The sequence below is a fragment of the Sinocyclocheilus grahami genome, unplaced genomic scaffold (genome assembly GCF_001515645.1).
Source record: "Sinocyclocheilus grahami isolate Dianchi unplaced genomic scaffold, SAMN03320097.WGS_v1.1 scaffold1142.1, whole genome shotgun sequence".
NCBI lineage: Eukaryota > Metazoa > Chordata > Actinopteri > Cypriniformes > Cyprinidae > Sinocyclocheilus > Sinocyclocheilus grahami.
The window spans coordinates 514,673-534,630 of record NW_015506321.1 but is presented as its reverse complement, the minus strand read 5'-3'; the positions used below and the strand labels follow the sequence as shown (position 1 = coordinate 534,630).

The 19,958-nt window shown below is 35.6% G+C and overlaps 1 protein-coding gene across 1 annotated transcript in view; it reads left to right on the top strand.

The window, feature by feature from the left end:
* Window positions 1-19,958, top strand: part of LOC107567291 (golgin subfamily A member 4) — a 41,526-nt gene that overhangs the window by 9,202 nt on the left and 12,366 nt on the right. Inside the window, exons 9-16 of the mRNA XM_016252944.1 lie at window positions 5,892-6,043; window positions 7,429-7,543; window positions 8,703-8,836; window positions 12,288-12,335; window positions 14,380-14,489; window positions 14,639-14,807; window positions 15,162-15,266; window positions 15,433-18,025. Of these exons, the coding sequence (XP_016108430.1) occupies window positions 5,892-6,043; window positions 7,429-7,543; window positions 8,703-8,836; window positions 12,288-12,335; window positions 14,380-14,489; window positions 14,639-14,807; window positions 15,162-15,266; window positions 15,433-18,025 (3,426 nt within the window). The remainder of the gene's footprint in view (window positions 1-5,891; window positions 6,044-7,428; window positions 7,544-8,702; window positions 8,837-12,287; window positions 12,336-14,379; window positions 14,490-14,638; window positions 14,808-15,161; window positions 15,267-15,432; window positions 18,026-19,958) is intronic.

The following is a 19,958-nucleotide window of genomic DNA, read 5'->3' as shown; positions in this document are numbered from 1 at the left end:
ATATTAGGGGTGTAACGATACATGTATTCGTATTGAACCATTCGGTACGAGGCTTTCGGTTCGGTACTCATTACAAACTGAACGATTTGTTGGAGTAATTCTGTTACATTTGGAAAATAAAAGAGCTTAAAGTGTGTGAAATATAATGTACTCCAGGTTGTGACGGTGAGGTAGTTCGTTATAGTTTTCTTTTATTCGCTTTTAAATGGCTTGTAAATGCCTGTGCGCATTTTACTTTCACTTTCGAATTAGCGTCAATTCGGCATCAATTGATTAAACGGACAACAACAAAACAGTACAACAAACTCACATTAAACATAGAATGTTTAATTTATTAACAAAACGAATACAAATACACCATGCTATAGGCCTAATATAACAAAACAAATAACTTACACAAAGTTTAAATATAAAACACTGAAAATCAGCGAACACGGTGGAACCAAATAAATAAGAACCAAATGTTAAAAAAAGCATCCAAAATCAACTTAGATAAATGGCAAAGGTCAAAAGGCCTTCCAAAGTCTAACATATATTTAAGATCATACTTTATAATGTTAGTTTTAATAAATAAATAAATATAAAATATAAAATATATTTGTTAAAATTACAAAATAAACAGTAGGGCTGCACCAATACCACTTTTTCTAGTACTCGCCCGATACCGATGCTTTTATTTTTGCTACTTGCCGATACCGAGTACCGATACCAATATTTTTATTGCATTTGTAAATTTTTTAAATATTGGGTACAGAAACCAAAAGAGTATGTATAATGTTAGTTGGTTAACTTCATTTATCAAATAGATACAGTCAAGCCAAAATTTATTCAGACACCTATAACAATTCTCACATTATCACAGTTTATTCCCTATAGTTTAGAAAACGGTAATAAAATATAACAAGAACTCAGAGTTAAACTGTGTCAGAACAAATTCAGCTTGATAATGTTAGATAACTTTGATAGAAAGGTATGTAAAATTTGTATAAATTTTACTGGTAGTCCACTGTATGAAGAATTTTTGGGTATGATTTTCACAGTTTACTTTATTTTGCTATCCTGCGCGCGCTCTCTCTCTCTCCCTACCGTTAAGTAACTTGTGCATTGTTTTACTTACTTGTTTCTGACACATCCGACTGAACTACAAGCTTTCCGGTGATATCTGTGAGAAAGGTATATTCACTCGACAAGCTCGGGCATCTGTGCCGCTGCGCGCTCAATCCACTCAGCGTGATTTGTTTATCAGCTCGCGCACATCAGCTATACAGACGTTAATACTGAATGTTTAACATTATATTCATTGCAGTGGGTACGGAAAGTTTTCAGACCCCCTAAAATTTTTCACTCTTTGTTATATTGCAGCCATTTGCTAAAATCATTTAAGTAAATTTTTTTCCCTCATTAATGTACACACAGCACCCCATATTGACAGAAAAACACAGAATTGTTGACATTTTTGCAGATTTATTAAAAAAGAAAAACTGAAATATCACATGGTCCTAAGTATTCAGACCCTTTGCTGTGACACTCATATATTTAACTCAGGTGCTGTCCATTTCTTCTGATCATCCTTGAGATGGTTCCACACCTTCAAAGAGTGAAAAATTTAAGGGGGTCTGAATACTTTCCGTACACTGTATATATATATATATATATATATATATATATCCTTTTTTGTTTTTGTATGAAATACAATCAAGAAAAAAATATTTTAAGGCTAGGATTTGAGAGGCCTGAAGCAATTAAAATAAACTTTATAAAAATTATGGTAACACATTCTATGAAGCCCGTATTTATAATACATTATAAGGGTATTCTTAAGGCATTATAATGAATGAATAATGCATTATAAAAAAAACGTATATGTTGTATTGTCACATAAATAATCATAAGAACAGTTTTAATGTCATACTTCTAAGAGTATGATGATTTATAACACACTGAATATGTTGCATCCACTTAAGTTACAATGAATTATATTTCCCATAGTTATAATGTATTATAAGTCTCATATCTTGCCATTGTTTAAGATCTGCACAATAACTTAGTACATCTGTTGTGTTGACAGTGTTTTTACTGTCAAATGACAAATACAAAGTCTTCATGAAAACATCCAAAAGGCTTTATAATGTGGTCTTATTATTTATAAGTGGTATTTTTCTGCTTTAAGTAAAGTAACTTCACTTTACTTAAACCAGACAAAGACCACTTATAAATAATAATAATAATAATAATAATAATAATAATAATATTTTCCTCAAACAGCCATAAAATCAGATATCAAATCAAATGAATGTGTACACATTTGCTTTGAACTCATTTTATTGTAATATCAGTATGGTTGTTTTGATGGTACAATTTAGACAACTGTTAATAAGTAACTTTGCAACTACATGTCAACTAGCAGTCGTTGGAGTATTTGTAGTATGTCTGCTAATACTTTATTTTGATGGTTCCCCAACAGACATTCTACTGACTATAAGCAACTTTGCAAGTACGTCAACTTATTCTACCAACCCTAACCTTAACCTAAGTCTACTAATAGTCTAAATGAGAGTTAGTTGGCATGTAGATGCAAAGTTGCCTATAGTCAATAGACTAAGGGGACCATCAAAATAACATGTAATGTAATAAAAACATTGTTTTTTTTTTTGCAAAAATCATTGCATTTTTTTTTTCATTTGTATTACAACTGATCTTAAACTAGCTCACAGCTAAATTAACCTCACGGGAAACACTCATTCACTTCTAACCACTCACAAGATGTAGTAAGATACTGTGCAGATCTTAAATAAACAATGTCACGATATGAGATAATCCATTATACAAACCCGATTCCAAAAATTTGGGACACTGTACAAATTGTGAATAAAAACAGAATGCAATGATGTGGAAGATTAAAATGTCAATATTTTATTTAGAATGCAACATAGATGACATATCAAATGTTTAAACTGAGAAAATGTATCATTTTAAGGGAAAAATAAGTTGATTTTAAATTTCATGGCATCAACACATCTCAAAAAAGTTGGGACAAGGCCATGTTTACCACTGTGTGGCATCCCCTCTTCTTTTTATAACAGTCTGCAAACGTCTGGGGACTGAGGAGACAAGTTGCTCAAGTTTAGGAATAGGAATGTTGTCCCATTCTTGTCTAATACAGGCTTCTAGTTGCTCAACTGTCTTAGGTCTTCTTTATCGCATCTTCCTCTTTATGATGCGCCAAATGTTTTCTATGGGTGAAAGATATGGACTGCAGGCTGGCCATGTTATAACCACAAATGCGTAAGTATTACAATGTATTATAATTGTTGTTATGATTATTTATAAGATGCAACATATTATAAGATTTTTTTATAATGCATTATGCATTCATTAAAATGCCTTAAGAATACTGTATTATAAATACGGGATTCATAGAAAGTGTTACCCATATTATCCAAGGTAAATTTAGGTGTCTTTCCAAAAAGGAGACTTAGAGATTCCAAATGTACATCTGTTAACCAATGATACAAGTCCATATATTACAGAAATACAGTGCACGCCAAAGCACATATGGAACACATTAAAATTTTTCATTATTCACAGTGTTTGTATACAGTGCAATAGCAAAAACTGGAGGGGAAAAAAAAATTTTTTCATTTGTTTAGAGCCTTTTTATACAGGTAAGCTCAAGTCAAGGTGCGATGCCAAAGAGGACCATGTGGAGATGCCAAAATACCACTAAACCAGCCGCCCTGACTTGACTGCCTATAGCTACTGTAGGGATACATTCAGAATTATTAAACATAGCAAAATATGCATGAAAAACAGAAACATTCTAAATATATCAAAACTCAGTGAGAATTCAGTGTCTGATTCACATATGTAACGCCATTAACATATCACCATTAAATATTGTAGACTCCCCCAAAACACGCTTGTTTGGTCAGAATCCATTATAAAATACTCACCAGCCATGAATTTTGACAACTTCACAAATGTATTGAAATAATTTTAAACTACAAAATACACTAAGATGTTAGGAATCAGTGTGCTGAGAACGCACATGTGGTTTGTTTGTGCATAGCAGACTCACACATTCCTAATGTATGACTCCTATGTTTCACTGCATATTGTCTTAATTTTGATTACAATTCATCCATCAAAACTTCTTTCTCTCTGCCATCACTGATGTAATCAGCCGGATTTCCAAGTTTCTGTTTGGTGTAAACAACATGAAAGCATGGATCCATCCTGCCTTGTATCAATAGTTCAGGCTGCTGCTGGTGGTGTAATGGTCTGGAGGATATTTTCTTGGCATCCTTTGGGCCCCTTAGTACCAATTGAGTATCATTTAAATGCCACAGCCTACCTGAGTATTGTTGCTGATCATATCCATCCCTTTATGACCTCAGTTTACCCATTTTGTGATGGCTACTTGGTTGCCCACTGAAGCTAAGCAGGGCTGAGCCTGGTCAGTACCTGGATGGGAGACCTCCTGAGAAAACTAGGTTGCTGCTGGAAGAGGTGTTAGTGAGGCCAGCAAGGGGTGCTCACCCTGCAGTCTGTGTGGGTCCTAACGGCCCAGTATAGTGACGGGGACACTATACTGTAAAAAGCACCGTCCTTCAGATGAGACGTTAAATCGAGGTCCTGACTCTCTGTGGTCATTAAAAATCCCAGGATGTCCTTCGAAAAAGAGTAGGGGTATAACCCCAGCATCCTGGCCAAATTTGCCATTGGCCTCTGACCATCATGGCCTCCTAATCATCCCCATACACTGATTGGCTTCATCACTTTGTCTCCTCTTTACCAATAAGCTAGTGTGTGGTGGGCATTCTGGCGCACTATGGCTGCCGTCGCATCATCCAGGTGGATGCTGCACACTGGTGGTGGTTGAGGAGATTCCCCCGCTTTCATGTAAAGCGCTTTGAGTACCCAGAAAATCGCTATATAAATGTAACAAATTATTATTATTATTATTACTTCCAGCAGGATAATGCGCCATGTCACAAAACTCTAATAATCTCTTGAACATGACTATGGCTTCTTGAACATGACTATGAGTTCACTATACTCAAATGGCTCAAATGGGCTCCAAAGTCAATAGATCTCAAGCCAATAGAGCACTTTTGGGAAGTGATGGATCTGGAGATTCGCGTTATGGATGTACTGCATCATGCTATTATGTCAATTTGGACCAAAATGGATTGTTTCCAGCACCTTGCTGACTCTATGCCATGAAGAATTAAGGCAGTTCTGAAGACAAAAAGGGGGTTCAACCCGGTACTAGCATGGTGTACCTAATAGTGGCCAGTGAGGGTAGCCTGTAAGTTGTTTTTGTGGTGCTTGGCAGCACCTTAACCCCGTTGGTGAGTTTTTTCATTTTCTGTTTCATGGTAAGAAAAACAGAATGGTCCTAGTGAAGATGATGAAGTATAATGCATTGGAACAGTGACGATAATGAAGAGCCTATAATGAAGTCTCGCTCTAAATAATGGATAAAGACTGATTTCTTACTGAATCATTATTATAGTCATATACGTCTTTGTTCAGGGATGAATATTTATGTCCCACTTTCGCTTCCATGCTATAGTTGATTGAAAGACACTTCAGGTGGTATTACCCACTTTATTGCTGAGACCAAGGTGAATTGTTATAATTTCTTAAAATAATTCACAAAAACCAGTTTTTTATGGCTTGTGTATTTTAGTCTTCTGGTCCACAGTCATGCTGTTGTTTTGGAAGCCAAATTTGCAATGTGCGCTGCTTACTGCTCCTTTCTGTCCCTTTTCCACTCTCTAATCTGCACTAGCTTTACCTGGCTGTTTCTCCTCAACCTTGATTTTGTACTCTGCCCTCCATTGCCCTAAACATATTTGATCCATTCCCTTTGTCTTGTGGCACAAAACTGATTGAGGATGACTGGTTGTTTCCTGGCTGCTCCGATCCAGCATTAGCCAATCGGCAACAGGAAGTGGAGGAGGAGTTGGCCCAGGCCCGTGGACTCTGCCCACAGAAAAGCAGGAAGCCCAAATATTTCACCCCACGCAGCCTGCAGGTATGAACTAAAGACTCTATGTAAAATGCATACAGATGAGTGACAAATTAAAGGAAACATTTCTTAGTAAGGTGTTAGGTCACCATGTGCGTTTTGATAATGGTTGTCTAACATGCAAGTTCAGAAGCTCCTTTTAATTGGCTTATATATGGTGACTGTGAAGGCTATAGCATGTTTCACATAATTTTCATGCTCATCAAACTGTCTCCCCCCCATTTTACTTTAATTTGTCACCAAACTGTATTTAGTCCCTTTACCTTTTTTCCTGTGCTGCAAAGTTGAATTAAAAGAATAGTTTAGTCAGAAATCCTTTCTTTTTAATAGGACGTTTTCAGTCCATTTTGGTCAACATTACTCTAAAACTGCCCCATTGTCTAGTGGAGTTCCACAAGGATCCATTCTCGGCCCAGTCTTGTTTTCATTATATATGTTACCCTTAGGTTCTATATTTCATAAGCATGGAGTATCTTTTCATTGTTACGCAGATGCCACTCAGGTGTATCTACCTTTGCAGAAACAGGATAGCTCTTTTGAGTCACTTTTGAGTTGTTTACATGAATTTAAATCTTGGATGTCACAAAATTATCTGAATTTGAATGAAAGCAAAACTGAAATAATCTGGTTCGGGGCTCCTGACACCCAAAACTCTTTTGACTTGGGCAATTTAGCTCCCTTCTGTAAATCTGTGGTGAAGAACCTTGGTGTCCAATTTGATAGTTCTTTGAAATTTGATAAACAGATCAACTCCGTGGTCAAATCTTGTTTTTGTTTCTTCTGTTTTAGATCAATTGCAAAGGTTAAACCTTTTCTGTCCTCCAGTGATTTTGAAAGGATTATTCATGCTTTTATTTCTGTAAAACTGGATTACTGTAACTCACTAATATATTATTATTATTATTATATAGCATATTTTTTTAACTTTTTAAAATATATAATGTATGTTTATTTGCAACAGTTATGCTAACAACAATAAAAAGACATTTATGACATTAAAACAGCGACATCTGCTGACGGACACCAATGTTGCGTTGTCACGGGAACATCCCAGCTGAAGATAATGAGGAAATTACAATGCTCCATTTGCCAAGTGCATTCCAAACACTACATAATGGCACTCACGTGCCATGCTCACTCCAAAGTCCCCACTCCAAGGGGATAGGGATGATCACTTCCATTTGGAATTAACCCGTGAACCGTCCGGTACACGATTCGCATACCGTTACACCCCTAATATATATATTTTTTGGTCCTGATTTGCAGATTTGTGTTTTTTACCACTCATGTAGAAGTAATTATTTGTACTTTTTTGTATTTTTTTTGTTGAGAAATTATGTATTGTCATAATAATAATAATAATGCATGTTTTTTTCTGTTTCTTTCTACAGGAGGACTTGGAATATCATAATAGGCAAGACCCAATAGGCCCTACTGATTGCGATGTTCTTGTGAATGGAGAGAATATGGGTGGATGGTGGCCCCAGCACAGTGCTGCAGTTACAGGTGTGAAACCCACTAGACATTGTCCATGTTCTAAATGTTTTCTGTGTGCAGTTTTTGGTCTCATTATTTAGGTCACACTTTACCAGAAGTGTGTGAGTGTGATGATCTCCCATCTTTTTTTATCTATGTGCACCAACTAAGAATGGTTGTCCAAGTGGATCATATTAAGAAATGTGTAAATTGAGAAGGATTTGTCGTCTGACTTATCTGAAGGATTTTATGAGATTCTAGCCTACTTGAAAAGCCTCTTACTGTTCTGTATCAACAGAAAGAAGATACATAATACAATAATTGTAATAACAGATATACAAGAATTAGCTATAAATAGTACTGAAATACTAAGTCAGGATTAAAGTGGGTAATAGAATAAAGTGCATAGGATGAAAAATCCAAGTAACATTATCAATGTCTGATCCAAATTAGAAAATCATATTGATAATATATATTTACATGTATTCTTTTAGCAGATGCTTTTATCTAAATCGGTGGTTCTCAACCTTACTGACTCGAATGCCCAAAATTGTTTTTGATATTTCCGTTGGTATTTTTGCTGTAATTATAACAACTCTGCTTGTTATCAGACTTCTTTATTAACAGAAACAATTCACTGAGAAAGCAAGAACTCATAAAATGTGCAACCTTGAATGCAATGTAAGTCGATTTGGATAAAAGCATCTGCCAAATGCATGAATGTTAATGTTGGTGTGTTATGGCTATTGTGCTGTTCATAGTAAATTATCACCTGGAGGTCCATAGGAATCTTAGGCCACCCTGGCCTGAACCTTAAGGTAAGAGTTAAGATGGGTGATGGGCAGTTAGTTCATGAGAAACCAAATTTGGGCCAACGTTGAGAAGTCCTCTCCTTTCTATGTCTTCTGAAAGGTGTCTGTCTGTTGTCCTAGCAGCTTTATCTGATGGCACTGGGCATTTGTTTGTGTTATTTCTCCACAATCCAATCAAAACCTTTTTCCTCTGTTGCAGTCAGAAAGGTGGGACCACCATAAAACTGGCCCTGGAATGCCCTCAAATATGCTGTTCATTACACATTTAAGATTAACACAAAAAATACATTTTGATTGGAGAAAGAGGTGAGATTTCAAGGAAAATTGATAAATTGCATAAATTATGACATATGCCTTTTTTTTTTTTACTTGTTTAGATGGCTTGAGGTCTGTTGTTGAGGAGCTCGAATTAGAGAGAAACCAACTGCAGGAACAGATTTTGGTCCTTGAGAAACAGTGCCAAGATCTAGAGGACCGTCTGCAACTTCAGGCTCGCATTGAATTACTACAGGTACACAGAAACTGTTTGGACTGTATGTATAAAGGTGCTATAAATGTCAGCATCTGCAGTTACACTGCTTTCCAACAGACCCTTCGCTAAGCCTGCTCCCTCAGTTACTGCAGCTGTCAGTCACTAAATTATTGGATTGGATTGCTTCGGGAATCATTAAATAAAGTGGAAATGAATCAGGCCTAGTCACTTTATTCACCTTCCTATAATCTGTACAGAAGCAGTTTGTCTCATCCTTTTTTTCCCCCCTCAAAACAATCTATAATCCAACAAATGACTCAACATTTTATTTTAGACATTATACAGACATTTTTGAGCCACTAAAGCCTCTCCTATAACTAACCATAACAATTTCTGTAAAATACAAACAGTGAAAGAAAATTTTAAAAACCTAGGTGTGAATAATTTTCCTTAAAAGTACAGCTAAGAAGTAGTTCCAGATCTGTTGACTGTATATTAAAGTTCCATATCACTTGGCCATTTCAAACTACTGTATTTCAAACAGGGTGTCTGCGGGTCCTTAAAAAGTCTTAAAATGTCTTAACGTTTTCCTAATATAAGGCCTTAAAAAGTCTTAAAATTCGATGGGTCTTAAATATTTTTGGTCACATTACCGCTAAAATATCTTCAGTCTGACGGACCTAAATGACTGTTTACATCATTGGACAGACCGAAGATTTTTTCTCCCCTGCGGTAGTTACTGCATAATCAGAGAGAATCGCAGTAGCAGAATACAGGTCGAACTGCCTAACCAGACAAATAGCCTGATTAAAACATAAGTGACAAAAAATAACCAGCGAAGTATCGAAGAATGATTCTTCTAATTTTATTAGCCTACATTCAACGTAAACAGCAATTGATAATGGATAGTATATTTCTGGTATCAAGGTCGCGCTGTTAAGGCTCACTCTGTCTTTTTGTGAGAGACTTCAGAACAAACGAGCATGACAGCACACATAAAGTCAAATTAAACATTTTAAATTTGTACCTCAGTGTGTTTCTTCTATTCATAATATGATATAGTCAAGTAACACCATGGCAAGTGATCTATTTTGCTCAATATTCTCACGACGCAAAAAAACATCCAAAACACCTACAGAGTGCACGCATTACTTGAAGTCTTGTGCGTGTGCGCATTTACAATGTGCTCTTTTATGGCATGATTCAGTCTATTAAAATACATTCAGAATCACATATTCAAGACATGGGGGCAGAAAATGTGTATATTTATAACAGCACACATAAAGTCAAATTAAACATTTTAAATTTTTACCTCAGTGTGTTTCTTCTATTCATAATATGATATGGTCAAGTAACACCATGGCAAGTGATCTATTTTGCTCAATATTCTCATGACGCAAAAAACCATCCAAAACACCTACAGAGTGCACGCATTACTTGAAATCTTGTGCGTGTGCGCATTTACAATGCGCTCTTTTATGGCATGATTCAGTCTATTAAAATACATTCAGAATCACATATTCAAGACATGGGGGCAGAAAATGTGTATATTTATACCACTTCATATAGTTAATCAATTTTACATGAAGAGTGCCTTTTACTCCAAAAATTACCATATACAAATGTGAAATTGCTTTTTACAACAGTTCAATAAACTAGAAGTTTTATTAAGAGACTTACATTTTAGACAACATATTGCCTGTTTTTGCACTATTTCGCCAACAAAAATAATTCCAAACAAAGCCACAGTGCTGTTTTGCGTCTTTGAGCAACATGACAGCGTTTTGTTCCAGAATGAATCAACCATTTAAATGATTCGGTTCATTCGCAATGACTCGCTTATTAACAGTGTCTTACTGCCACCTACTGGCGGTTTTGATTTCACATTTAAAGTATCTTTTCATTTTTTAAATCATTTAAAATATCAATATTCAATGTTTTATGTTTAATATATCAAAACTTTATTTCTGCATTTGTAACTGCAGGTTAAATGCATTCATGTTCTGCATTAAACAGTGTGTAAATACGTCTAAATGCCACTTCAGATGCAGCTTATGTCTGGATTGCAAAGATGATTTTGTTTTTATACTGATTTCATTTGCTTATTATTCTAATTCACTGATTAAATGTAAGAATTTGACTCAAAAGATAATGCACACTTTTAGAAAAAATGGCATTATATAGGTAAAAATGCCCATAAAAGGTAAAAATCAGTTTAAACTTATTGGAAAAGATTCATTTCTATCTGACCACCACACAGAATATGAAGAATATCAAAAACTTTAGGAGTCAGCTGTCCACGAAAGTCCAGCATGAGAACACACTCGATCAGTTGAATGAATGACTCAATACTCACTCATTAAGTGACTTACCGCCACTTACTGGTAGTTTAGTTGTGAAGTTTGTTGAAAAGTATGCATTTGTATATACATAAATGCATTTAAAACATTAATCTCATAACATTATTTATTGCAGTTGTAATTATTGTTATTTGCAGTGTAAATTATTTAATCTGACTGGTAGCAGCCCTATAGTGTATATTGAATTTATTGATAAATTGTAATAATTTGACATGAAAGATGATGCATACATCTAAAAAGTTTCAAAATAGGCCTTTGTACAGGTAAATAAAAATATGCAGATTTAAGTATGTAAAAGATGATAGAACACTGATGAAAATATTGCTTCAGAATAAATTGTTTACTCCACCGAAAATCTCAGTGATGCAGTTATTTTGCAGGGATATTTTGTATGGAATATTGTCTGCTGATGTGAAAAGTTCACTGTATATCGTAGTAATAAATATCATTTACAGCAATGATATTTTGTTTTCTTTTTTATTTAAACAAATTAAAAATTACATATATGTATGCAATAAAATGTGTATTTCCATTACCGGTTTAGGTCTTAAATTTCATATAAGGTGGTATTAAAAAGGTCTTAAAAAGTCTTCCATTTAACTTGTTCATGTCTGTAGACACCCTGTTCAAAGGCCCTTCAAAGATACTGACCAACCAAACAAATACAACCATTTCCATAATTTCCCTGCTAAAAACTGCATATCTATGGCTCAAGCCTCTTGTTACTAGATCTAAAAAGTTTTTTGAATGGGCAATGAAGGCTTGGGATAGGATGCATAAGAAAGTAGTTGTACTATCAAGAACAGTTTAAGGACAAACACTGGACAAATGTATTGGGGGGGAAAAAAAGGTAAACATAGACTTACAAAATCATACAAGATAATAGATTGACAGCAAGAGTCGCAAGAGTATGATTTGTCACTAATATTTCCAATGTGCTTGGGCTTATCGAAAGGTCAGTTTCGGCTGTTTCAAAAATGCATGAATGATGCAAGTCCATTTTTCTTTAATTGTTGGGGGGAAAACAGTTTTTGACACTTTGAATCTTGTTGAATCTCGCTATGAGTGTTGGATAGCCAGTTAATTACCTGTATATTGAGTGAACTATATGCAACACTCCTCTAACGCAGGCGACGTTTGGTATAGATGAAGGTGGTCGAGCATTGTCCGCATCTCAGGTTTGTGTGTGTTTGTGTAAGCTTCCAAAAGCACGACTGAGCGTGGAAACTTCTCTTTGTACTGTACTTATCACTGTTTGTTGGGGCTGTGCAATATTGAAGAAAAATGCGATATGCGATAACTCATTAAATAATGCGATATTCGATATGCGATACGATAATGCTTAAAGTGCCACATGCTCAGATTAAACAGTTTTACTCCGCTGTTGCCGAGTCAGTTCTGTGAACTTCTATAACTATCTTGTCATATATATAAATATGGTTATTTGTATGTATGTATGTACCAAGAGTTCCTGTAAAACCACAACAAATTCCTGTGGCACACAAATTCAACAAGTGGCACACTTAAGTGGTGAATAAAGCTCATTCTGATTCTGATTCTAATAAGAAAGCACACCTACAACAACTTCTGAAAGTGAACGGTAGTGTTTTACTTGAGCGTTACATAAAAATGGCATTTTAACATTAGTGTAATCATTTTAACATGAATTTAGGAACTGAATAATAAAAAGGAAAAATAAAACACTGCTTAGAATTTACTCTTTGAATTCAATATGCACTGATTCTTATTTAAGCTACAAAAGTTATTTAGGTAAGAGCAGTGAGTGATTTTCTCTTTGTCTTTTGTTCATGTCTCCAAATATTGCAAGCTGTAGCGATATGCAATATGCATATTGCGATATTTCGATAATTGCGATATATTGCACAGCCCTACTGTTCGTACTGTTGTAACACTGTCCTCTTCACACTACAAATAAGAGTGCAGTTCACACAGGGTGTGTCAACAATGGTTTTTAACAGTTTGAGTTAAGCTAGGGCTGCATAAGTAATCAAAAAATATAATTGTGATTATGGGGATATGGCTGCCAGGACTGTGTAATTGTAAAAAGTAACCATTATTGCGAGGGATGCACATAAGTGATATATTTATATAGAAGAAAAAGAAAATGTAAATATTAGCATTGCATTTTTAAGTGGACTATAGAATAATTGTACTTTAATTTATTACTCACATTTTATTGTTTTTGTTTATTATTTTATAATAAAAAAAATGCTATAATGCAATAATACTATTATTAATTATTAAATTTTTTTATAGTCATATTTAATTATGTGTCACACTATTCGCAGGGTGAGCGGCAAAACCAAATCTCCAGGTGCTCTCATGAGAACCAGATTGAGAATCTTATGTGACCCATGGAGAATCTGACATGTGCCTATTAGAAAGCAGCCTTTGGCCACCAGCTTGGCAAAAGTTTCAGGACTTACGTAGACACTTGTTTGGCAAGCGTCCCACACACAGGATGTACCTGTTAGTCTATAAATATGTATTCACACACCAAATAACATGACTTCCAGGCGTATAATACACCAAAATCATTTTATTTCATGATTATTTTACATTTTATTTCATAATTATTTCATTATAATTAACTCAGGTTAAACATGTTAAAGTATGCCTCGTTTCTGGATAACTTGACAGGGGCAGTGTCCCCTATTGACCAGCATCCTATTGACTGATTTGTAGCAGTGTTGTTTTACAAAGTAATAATAATAATGATGATGTTTAATAATAATAATAATAAAAAACAGGTGTCTCTAAGGGTTTCTGAATTCTACATACAGCCCCTTTAAGTTGACCGAAACAGGATCTGATTCCTTTTTTCAGGGACAGGGTCAGTGTGAACGTAAAAAGAACTGGGCTCTTTTTCATTTGGTTCACCTCTTGGACCACATCACGGGTTCTACGTTTGGTTCTTTTAAAGAGGACTCAAGTGTGAAAACACCCTTAATGTACTGATGCATAAAACAACAACAAAAAATAGTTTCCAGCTTGTTTTGGATGTGGATTAATTGGTATTCTTTATTGCAATTACAGTATTTGAGGGCAATAATCAGCCATTCTGATTTTTGCCATCATCATGCAGCCCTAGTTTAAGCCCAGATTTATCTATGACGTCATGACACGCAGTTGGGCTGTGTGGTGGGTTTTTTCTATTTTGCTTGAATTGTTGTTATGATCTGCCATCTTCCTATCCATCAGAATGAATCGGAGCGCCTGCAGGCACAGGTTGCCAGCCTTCGCAGTCAGCAGATTAGAGACACAGAAAAGAATCAGGTGCTCGTTGCCAGCCTGAACAAACAACTCAAAGGGTAATTATTCAAAATTAGGTCCGGGGGCCTAATTGCAGAAACATTCCAACTCAGATTCTTGTCTGTTTTGTGGCCATGGTAATCTCATTTATACACAAATGCTGTGTTCAATAGCCAGAAAAATTATTTTTTAACATATGTTGACTCAGACTGAGCAGCACACAGGAGTGTCTGGAGTCCTCACTCATGGAAAAGGAGCACACACTTGCCAGAACCTCAGAGAAACTGGAATTTATTGACAGTCTGAGAGAGGCTTTAGAGACAAAAGAAAAACAAAACCAAGAAACAACTGAAAAACTGCTTCAAACTGAACACAATGTGGGTAAATATGAGATGTATTGTAATATTGAGTATATATTTAACAAGACGACACATTTAGATGATTGGGCATGTTAACATATCAGCTGTCTGTCACATATTTCAAGTGGACAATAAATGTATGCATGTCCTGTGTGTGTTTGTGTGTGTGTATTATATATATATATATATAGAGAGAGAGAGAGAGAGAGAGAGAGAGCTTTTTGCATTCAGTATCCCTTTTAGTATTTTTAAACTCAGTTTAGTCCAGACCCAAGCATCAAGAACAGTGTCACACATTGAAGACAATATGACATACAGTATATGTGAGTTATTAAATCACATCTGAGTAATTGAGACTACCTTGCTGTGCAGCTGGCTGAAGTTACAAAGACATGCAGCAACTTTGAGAAGGAAAACTCTGAGATGAAAGCAACTGTTGCAGAACTGACACTCAAACTCAGTGTGCTGAAAGACAAGGTAACATCTTAGACATGATTGTTCACTGGCTTCCATGTCGCATTTTTTTCCTTTCCGATTTGTGTAAGTTTGACAATTACATTTTGATAAAAATATATGATTTATGTATGTATGCATGTACGTATTTAACATTTAACATTATCATTCCATTCCATTTTCGTTTCAGATCCAAAAACAAGAGGCAACTATAGAATCATTACAGAACGATCTGGTTCAAACAAACGATGATCTCGACAGACTGAACGCAGCTCATCTGGAAGAAAGAGCACAGCTGGTTCATGACTTGCAGAGCTGTGAGCGTGAAATTGATAGACTTCAAGATGTCATCATTGATAAGGACAAAGACATATTGGCACTAACATCCAGCACGGCAGAATACTCAGAGCAAATTCATGAACTAAAACGGGAAATGAAGTTCAAAGAGGATGTGCTGGCTAAAATTGAACAGGATGTTCAAATCTTTAGAGACCCACAGCTTTCTGACCAACAGTTCTTTAATGTGTTAATACCTCAGCTGATTGAACAATTGAAGAGGAATGAAACTGATCTAAAAGTAGCGAGAAAAGATGGTGAGTCAAATAGTAATGAAATTAAAGACTTAATAAAGCAAACAGATGAGGATAAGAAAACAATTCAGGATCTCCGCATGGAAATACAGAAGCTGAATATGAATCTCAAAGACCAGGTATTGGATAGAGAACAAGTGCACGAAAAAGACTCTTTCCAGGAGGAACATACGTTGCTTGCTGAAGTCAGCAAATATAAAAGTGAGCTTCTGATGTTCTCTAGAAAGCTTGAGGAGCAGGTTGAATGTCAAGAACAGCTTAAGCAAGATGTACAAGACAAGTCAAAGATAATATCTTCATTGGAGGAGAAGCTGAAGATCGTTCAAGAGGAGACAGTAGCAGAGAGAGAGAGATTTAACAAAGAACTCAAGATTCGAGATGAAGCCAAAGAAAACCTTGAGAAACATTTGTCTGATAAAATTGAGAGTATTCATTTGGTAAACTTTAACAACCAGAAACTTCAGGAATCATTTGAGCAGACTTTGGGAGAGCTTGCAAGACAAAAGCAGCACCTGGATAATGCTAAGGAGCAAATGCAAGCTGTGCAAGATCAGAATTGCAACTTGCTTTTACAAGTCGAAAGTCTCACTAATGACAATTGCCAATTGAAGAGGGATATTGAGGCTAGTGTCCAGTCCCTCTCTGATGTTTCAGAAGAAAATAAAAGATTGGCAAGCACAATATCTGAAGTTGAACAGAAGCTTTCAGAAAGTGTTAAAACAATAGAACACTTGCAAAGAGATAAGGACGAGCTAACACTCCAAGGAAATGAATTGAACAAAGAACTCGAGCAAAACAAACAGTCAATGGATACGATTTTTTTTGAAAAAGACGGCATTGTTAGACTCCATGAGACATTGAGTAGGCAAAATCAACAATTACAAGAAATGTTTGAAGAGAAACAAAAAGAAGTGCTTAAACTGGCCCAAGTTGTGTCTGAAATGAATAACAAGTTTGCAATAACGCTTGAAGAAAATGAAAAACTTGCTTCTAAACTTGCTAGTCTTGATGAACAGAATAAGTACCTTCAGAAACAAACCAATGAACAGATGAAGTTACTCACAGAAACGACCAAGGAGAGGGAGAATCTACAAAACAAAATCTTGATTTTTGAAACACGAGATGCGGAAAACCGTAAAATCATAGAAGGCTTGCTTAAGCAAAAGGAAGATTTGCTTTTGCAAGTAGAGGAACACAAAAATATCGAAAAGAAACTGCAGTCTGGAGCTGAGACCTTACAGGAAAAGTCTTTAGAATGTGCAGCCCTCTCAAAATGTCTCAGGGAGACCAAAGAGGAAGTAGATCATCTTAGGAGAGAACTTGGATCCACCACTTCTCAAGTCCTTCAATACAAACAGATTGTTTTTGAAAAAGAAATGCTCTTAACAGACCAAACTACACAAATGGAAACTTATCTGCACCAACTCAAGCAATTACAACATAGTATTTCCATTCTTCAAGAACAAGTTAATAATCATAAATCAGGTCTGACAGAGAAAGACACACTGCTGCAGAAAGAATCAAATTCATGTCGTTTGCTACAAAAGGAACTTAGTCATGAAAGAGAACTTGTTTTTACCCTTCAACAAGAGATAAACTATCTGAAAATGGAGTGGTCCAGACTGAACCAGACTTTGGAAGTGAAAGAAAGCACTTTAAGGGAGAAAAATCTTAAATGCCACGGTCACTCAGAGGAATTGTGCAAAAGAAATGAGTCGGTTCTTTCACTAACTAGTCAGCTTGGTGTTATGAATGAAAATATTGCGGGGCTTGAATCTGATCATGCACATTTAAAAGGCCTTTTAGAGGAGCATTTAACAGAAAATGTAAGACTAAATGACGAGTTGAGACAGAAACAAATAGAGGTTGTGGAATATCAAGATAATATCCAGGCAATGAATGACCACAACATTATAATTAAATCTGAACTGAAGAATTCAATGGCAGAAATGTTTAGACAACAAGAGATGATCATGTCCCTACAAAATGAATTGGAAAGTAAAAGAGTCGAACTGGCATCTTTGGCAGAACAGTTAGAATCCAAACGCTCTCAACTTGAAGCTTTACAATTCACTCTGCAGGGGAAAGAGGACGTTTTTAGGACACAGGAGATGTCTGTAAATAAAATGCAAGTCAAACTGTTGGAAAGTGAGGGCCAAATCACCCAGAAAATAACAGGGATCTCTGAGCTACATGAAGAAGTTCAGAATTTGCAGACAGCTCTGCAAGAAAAAGATAGGTTGCTGTTTAACAAAGATAAAGAGTTTTCTCTGGTTAAGAAGACATTAATGGCACAATCAGAATCATGTGAAGCCAGACTGAAATTAGAAATGGGCGAAATTGCTCAAATTCAAAGAGAGTTAAAGAGCCTACAAGAAAAGAATAACCATCTCGTCAGAATTATTAATGAAAATGATTCTTTATTGAGGCAGGAGAAGGAAAAGTGTCTGCACTTGCAAGGTAGTGCATCTGAACTGGAAAACACAGTTTCACTGCTGACCTGTCAAATAGAGCAATTAACCTCAGAGATCACACAACTCAGGGAAACACAAACTGAGAAGGAACAAGTCACTTTTGCTGCTCAGTCGCAAATTCAGAAACTGGATGAACTGTACAAGAAACTTCAAGAGGAATTCGATTTGACCAAACAAGAGCTGCTTAAAGTTATCAGTGAAAAATCATTAAAGGAAGAAGAAATCTGTAAATTGGTCCTGGAAAAAGAAGAGGTCTGCAGAAATTCCAATTATCAGATTCAGAGAATTCAGCACCAGCTACAACACCACAAGTGGGAATCCAGCAAAGTGGAAGAAGACAAGACGATGGAGAGAGAGAAACACCATATCCTGGTTAGTGCTAAATGTGAAACAATTATTGAATTGAAATAAGAAATTCAAGAATAAGAAAAAGAATTTCAACTCATCTAGAGTTTGAACATGTTTAATGTCCTGTTCAAATGCAAGGTCGGAATATTCTTTCTTGGCAACATCTAGATAATAATCTTGTGTTGATGTTTAGACTTTGATGCAGGTTTCCAGTATTTTGAGTTGTCTAACTCTAAAAGAAAAATAACTAGATGCTGTAAAAAAGCAGATATTTACTAGAAAGGCTATTGGGCAAGTGTTCAGGTTTGAGAAAGGAAATTCTAATGACAGTAAAGGAGATTTGGATAAAAGGGGGTGTGTGCTACTATATGTAACCTGATGAAAATGGTATACGAGGATGTTAACTGTGACATAATGATGCACTTAACTGTGCGACAAAGTGATCCATTAAAATGCAATTATGATGTGGTTATTATATCCCAAAACTTGCCTATTATTCTGCTACACACTCAAAAGTATGTAAATTTTTCTTCACAAAAAGAGTACACGTTTTTAGGGCATAGTTTGAGTAGGTGAATGATGATGCAGCAACATTAAAATTTTTCAGGGAGATTTTGGCTATTTTGGTCCCAGCACTTGTTTCACATTGTTTTACATAAAACTCAGAAAAATTTGTTGCTTTTTTCTGTGTATCTTCAGGAGTCCATGGCTTTGCAAGGTAAAGATGTGTCTCAAGAACACTGGGTCCAGTTGCATAGCCATCTGCAGCACTGCCAGCGAGAGGTCCAGCAAAAGGAGTTTAGCCTCCAACAACTCAACATCAAGGTATGCATCCAAATGTTCCATCTGGAAAACAAAATAAAGTGTTATATTTACTGCCATGAATTATTTTCTTTTATATCTGTGCATGTTTTATTATCCTTGTATATGTACTAGTTGCAACAGGCAATTGAGGAAAAGGAAGGTGTGTCCTCCCAGTTAAGCACCATTTCCAAGATGCTCAGAGACTCACAGCAGACTGTTAGTGAGCTCCAGAATCGCTGCAATTGGCTGGAGAGACAATTTCAAAACCAGTATTCACCCACACAGGTGAGTTTATCTTTCTATAAAGGTGGATTGGAAATACTGTAACAACTGCTACAAAGAAAAATGTTTTAAGGTTTGTTTAAATAATTTTTCCATATATATACAGTATATATGTATGTGTGTGTGTGTGTGTGTGTGTGTGTGTGTATATATATATATATATATATATATATATATATATATATATATATATATATATATATATATATATATATTAG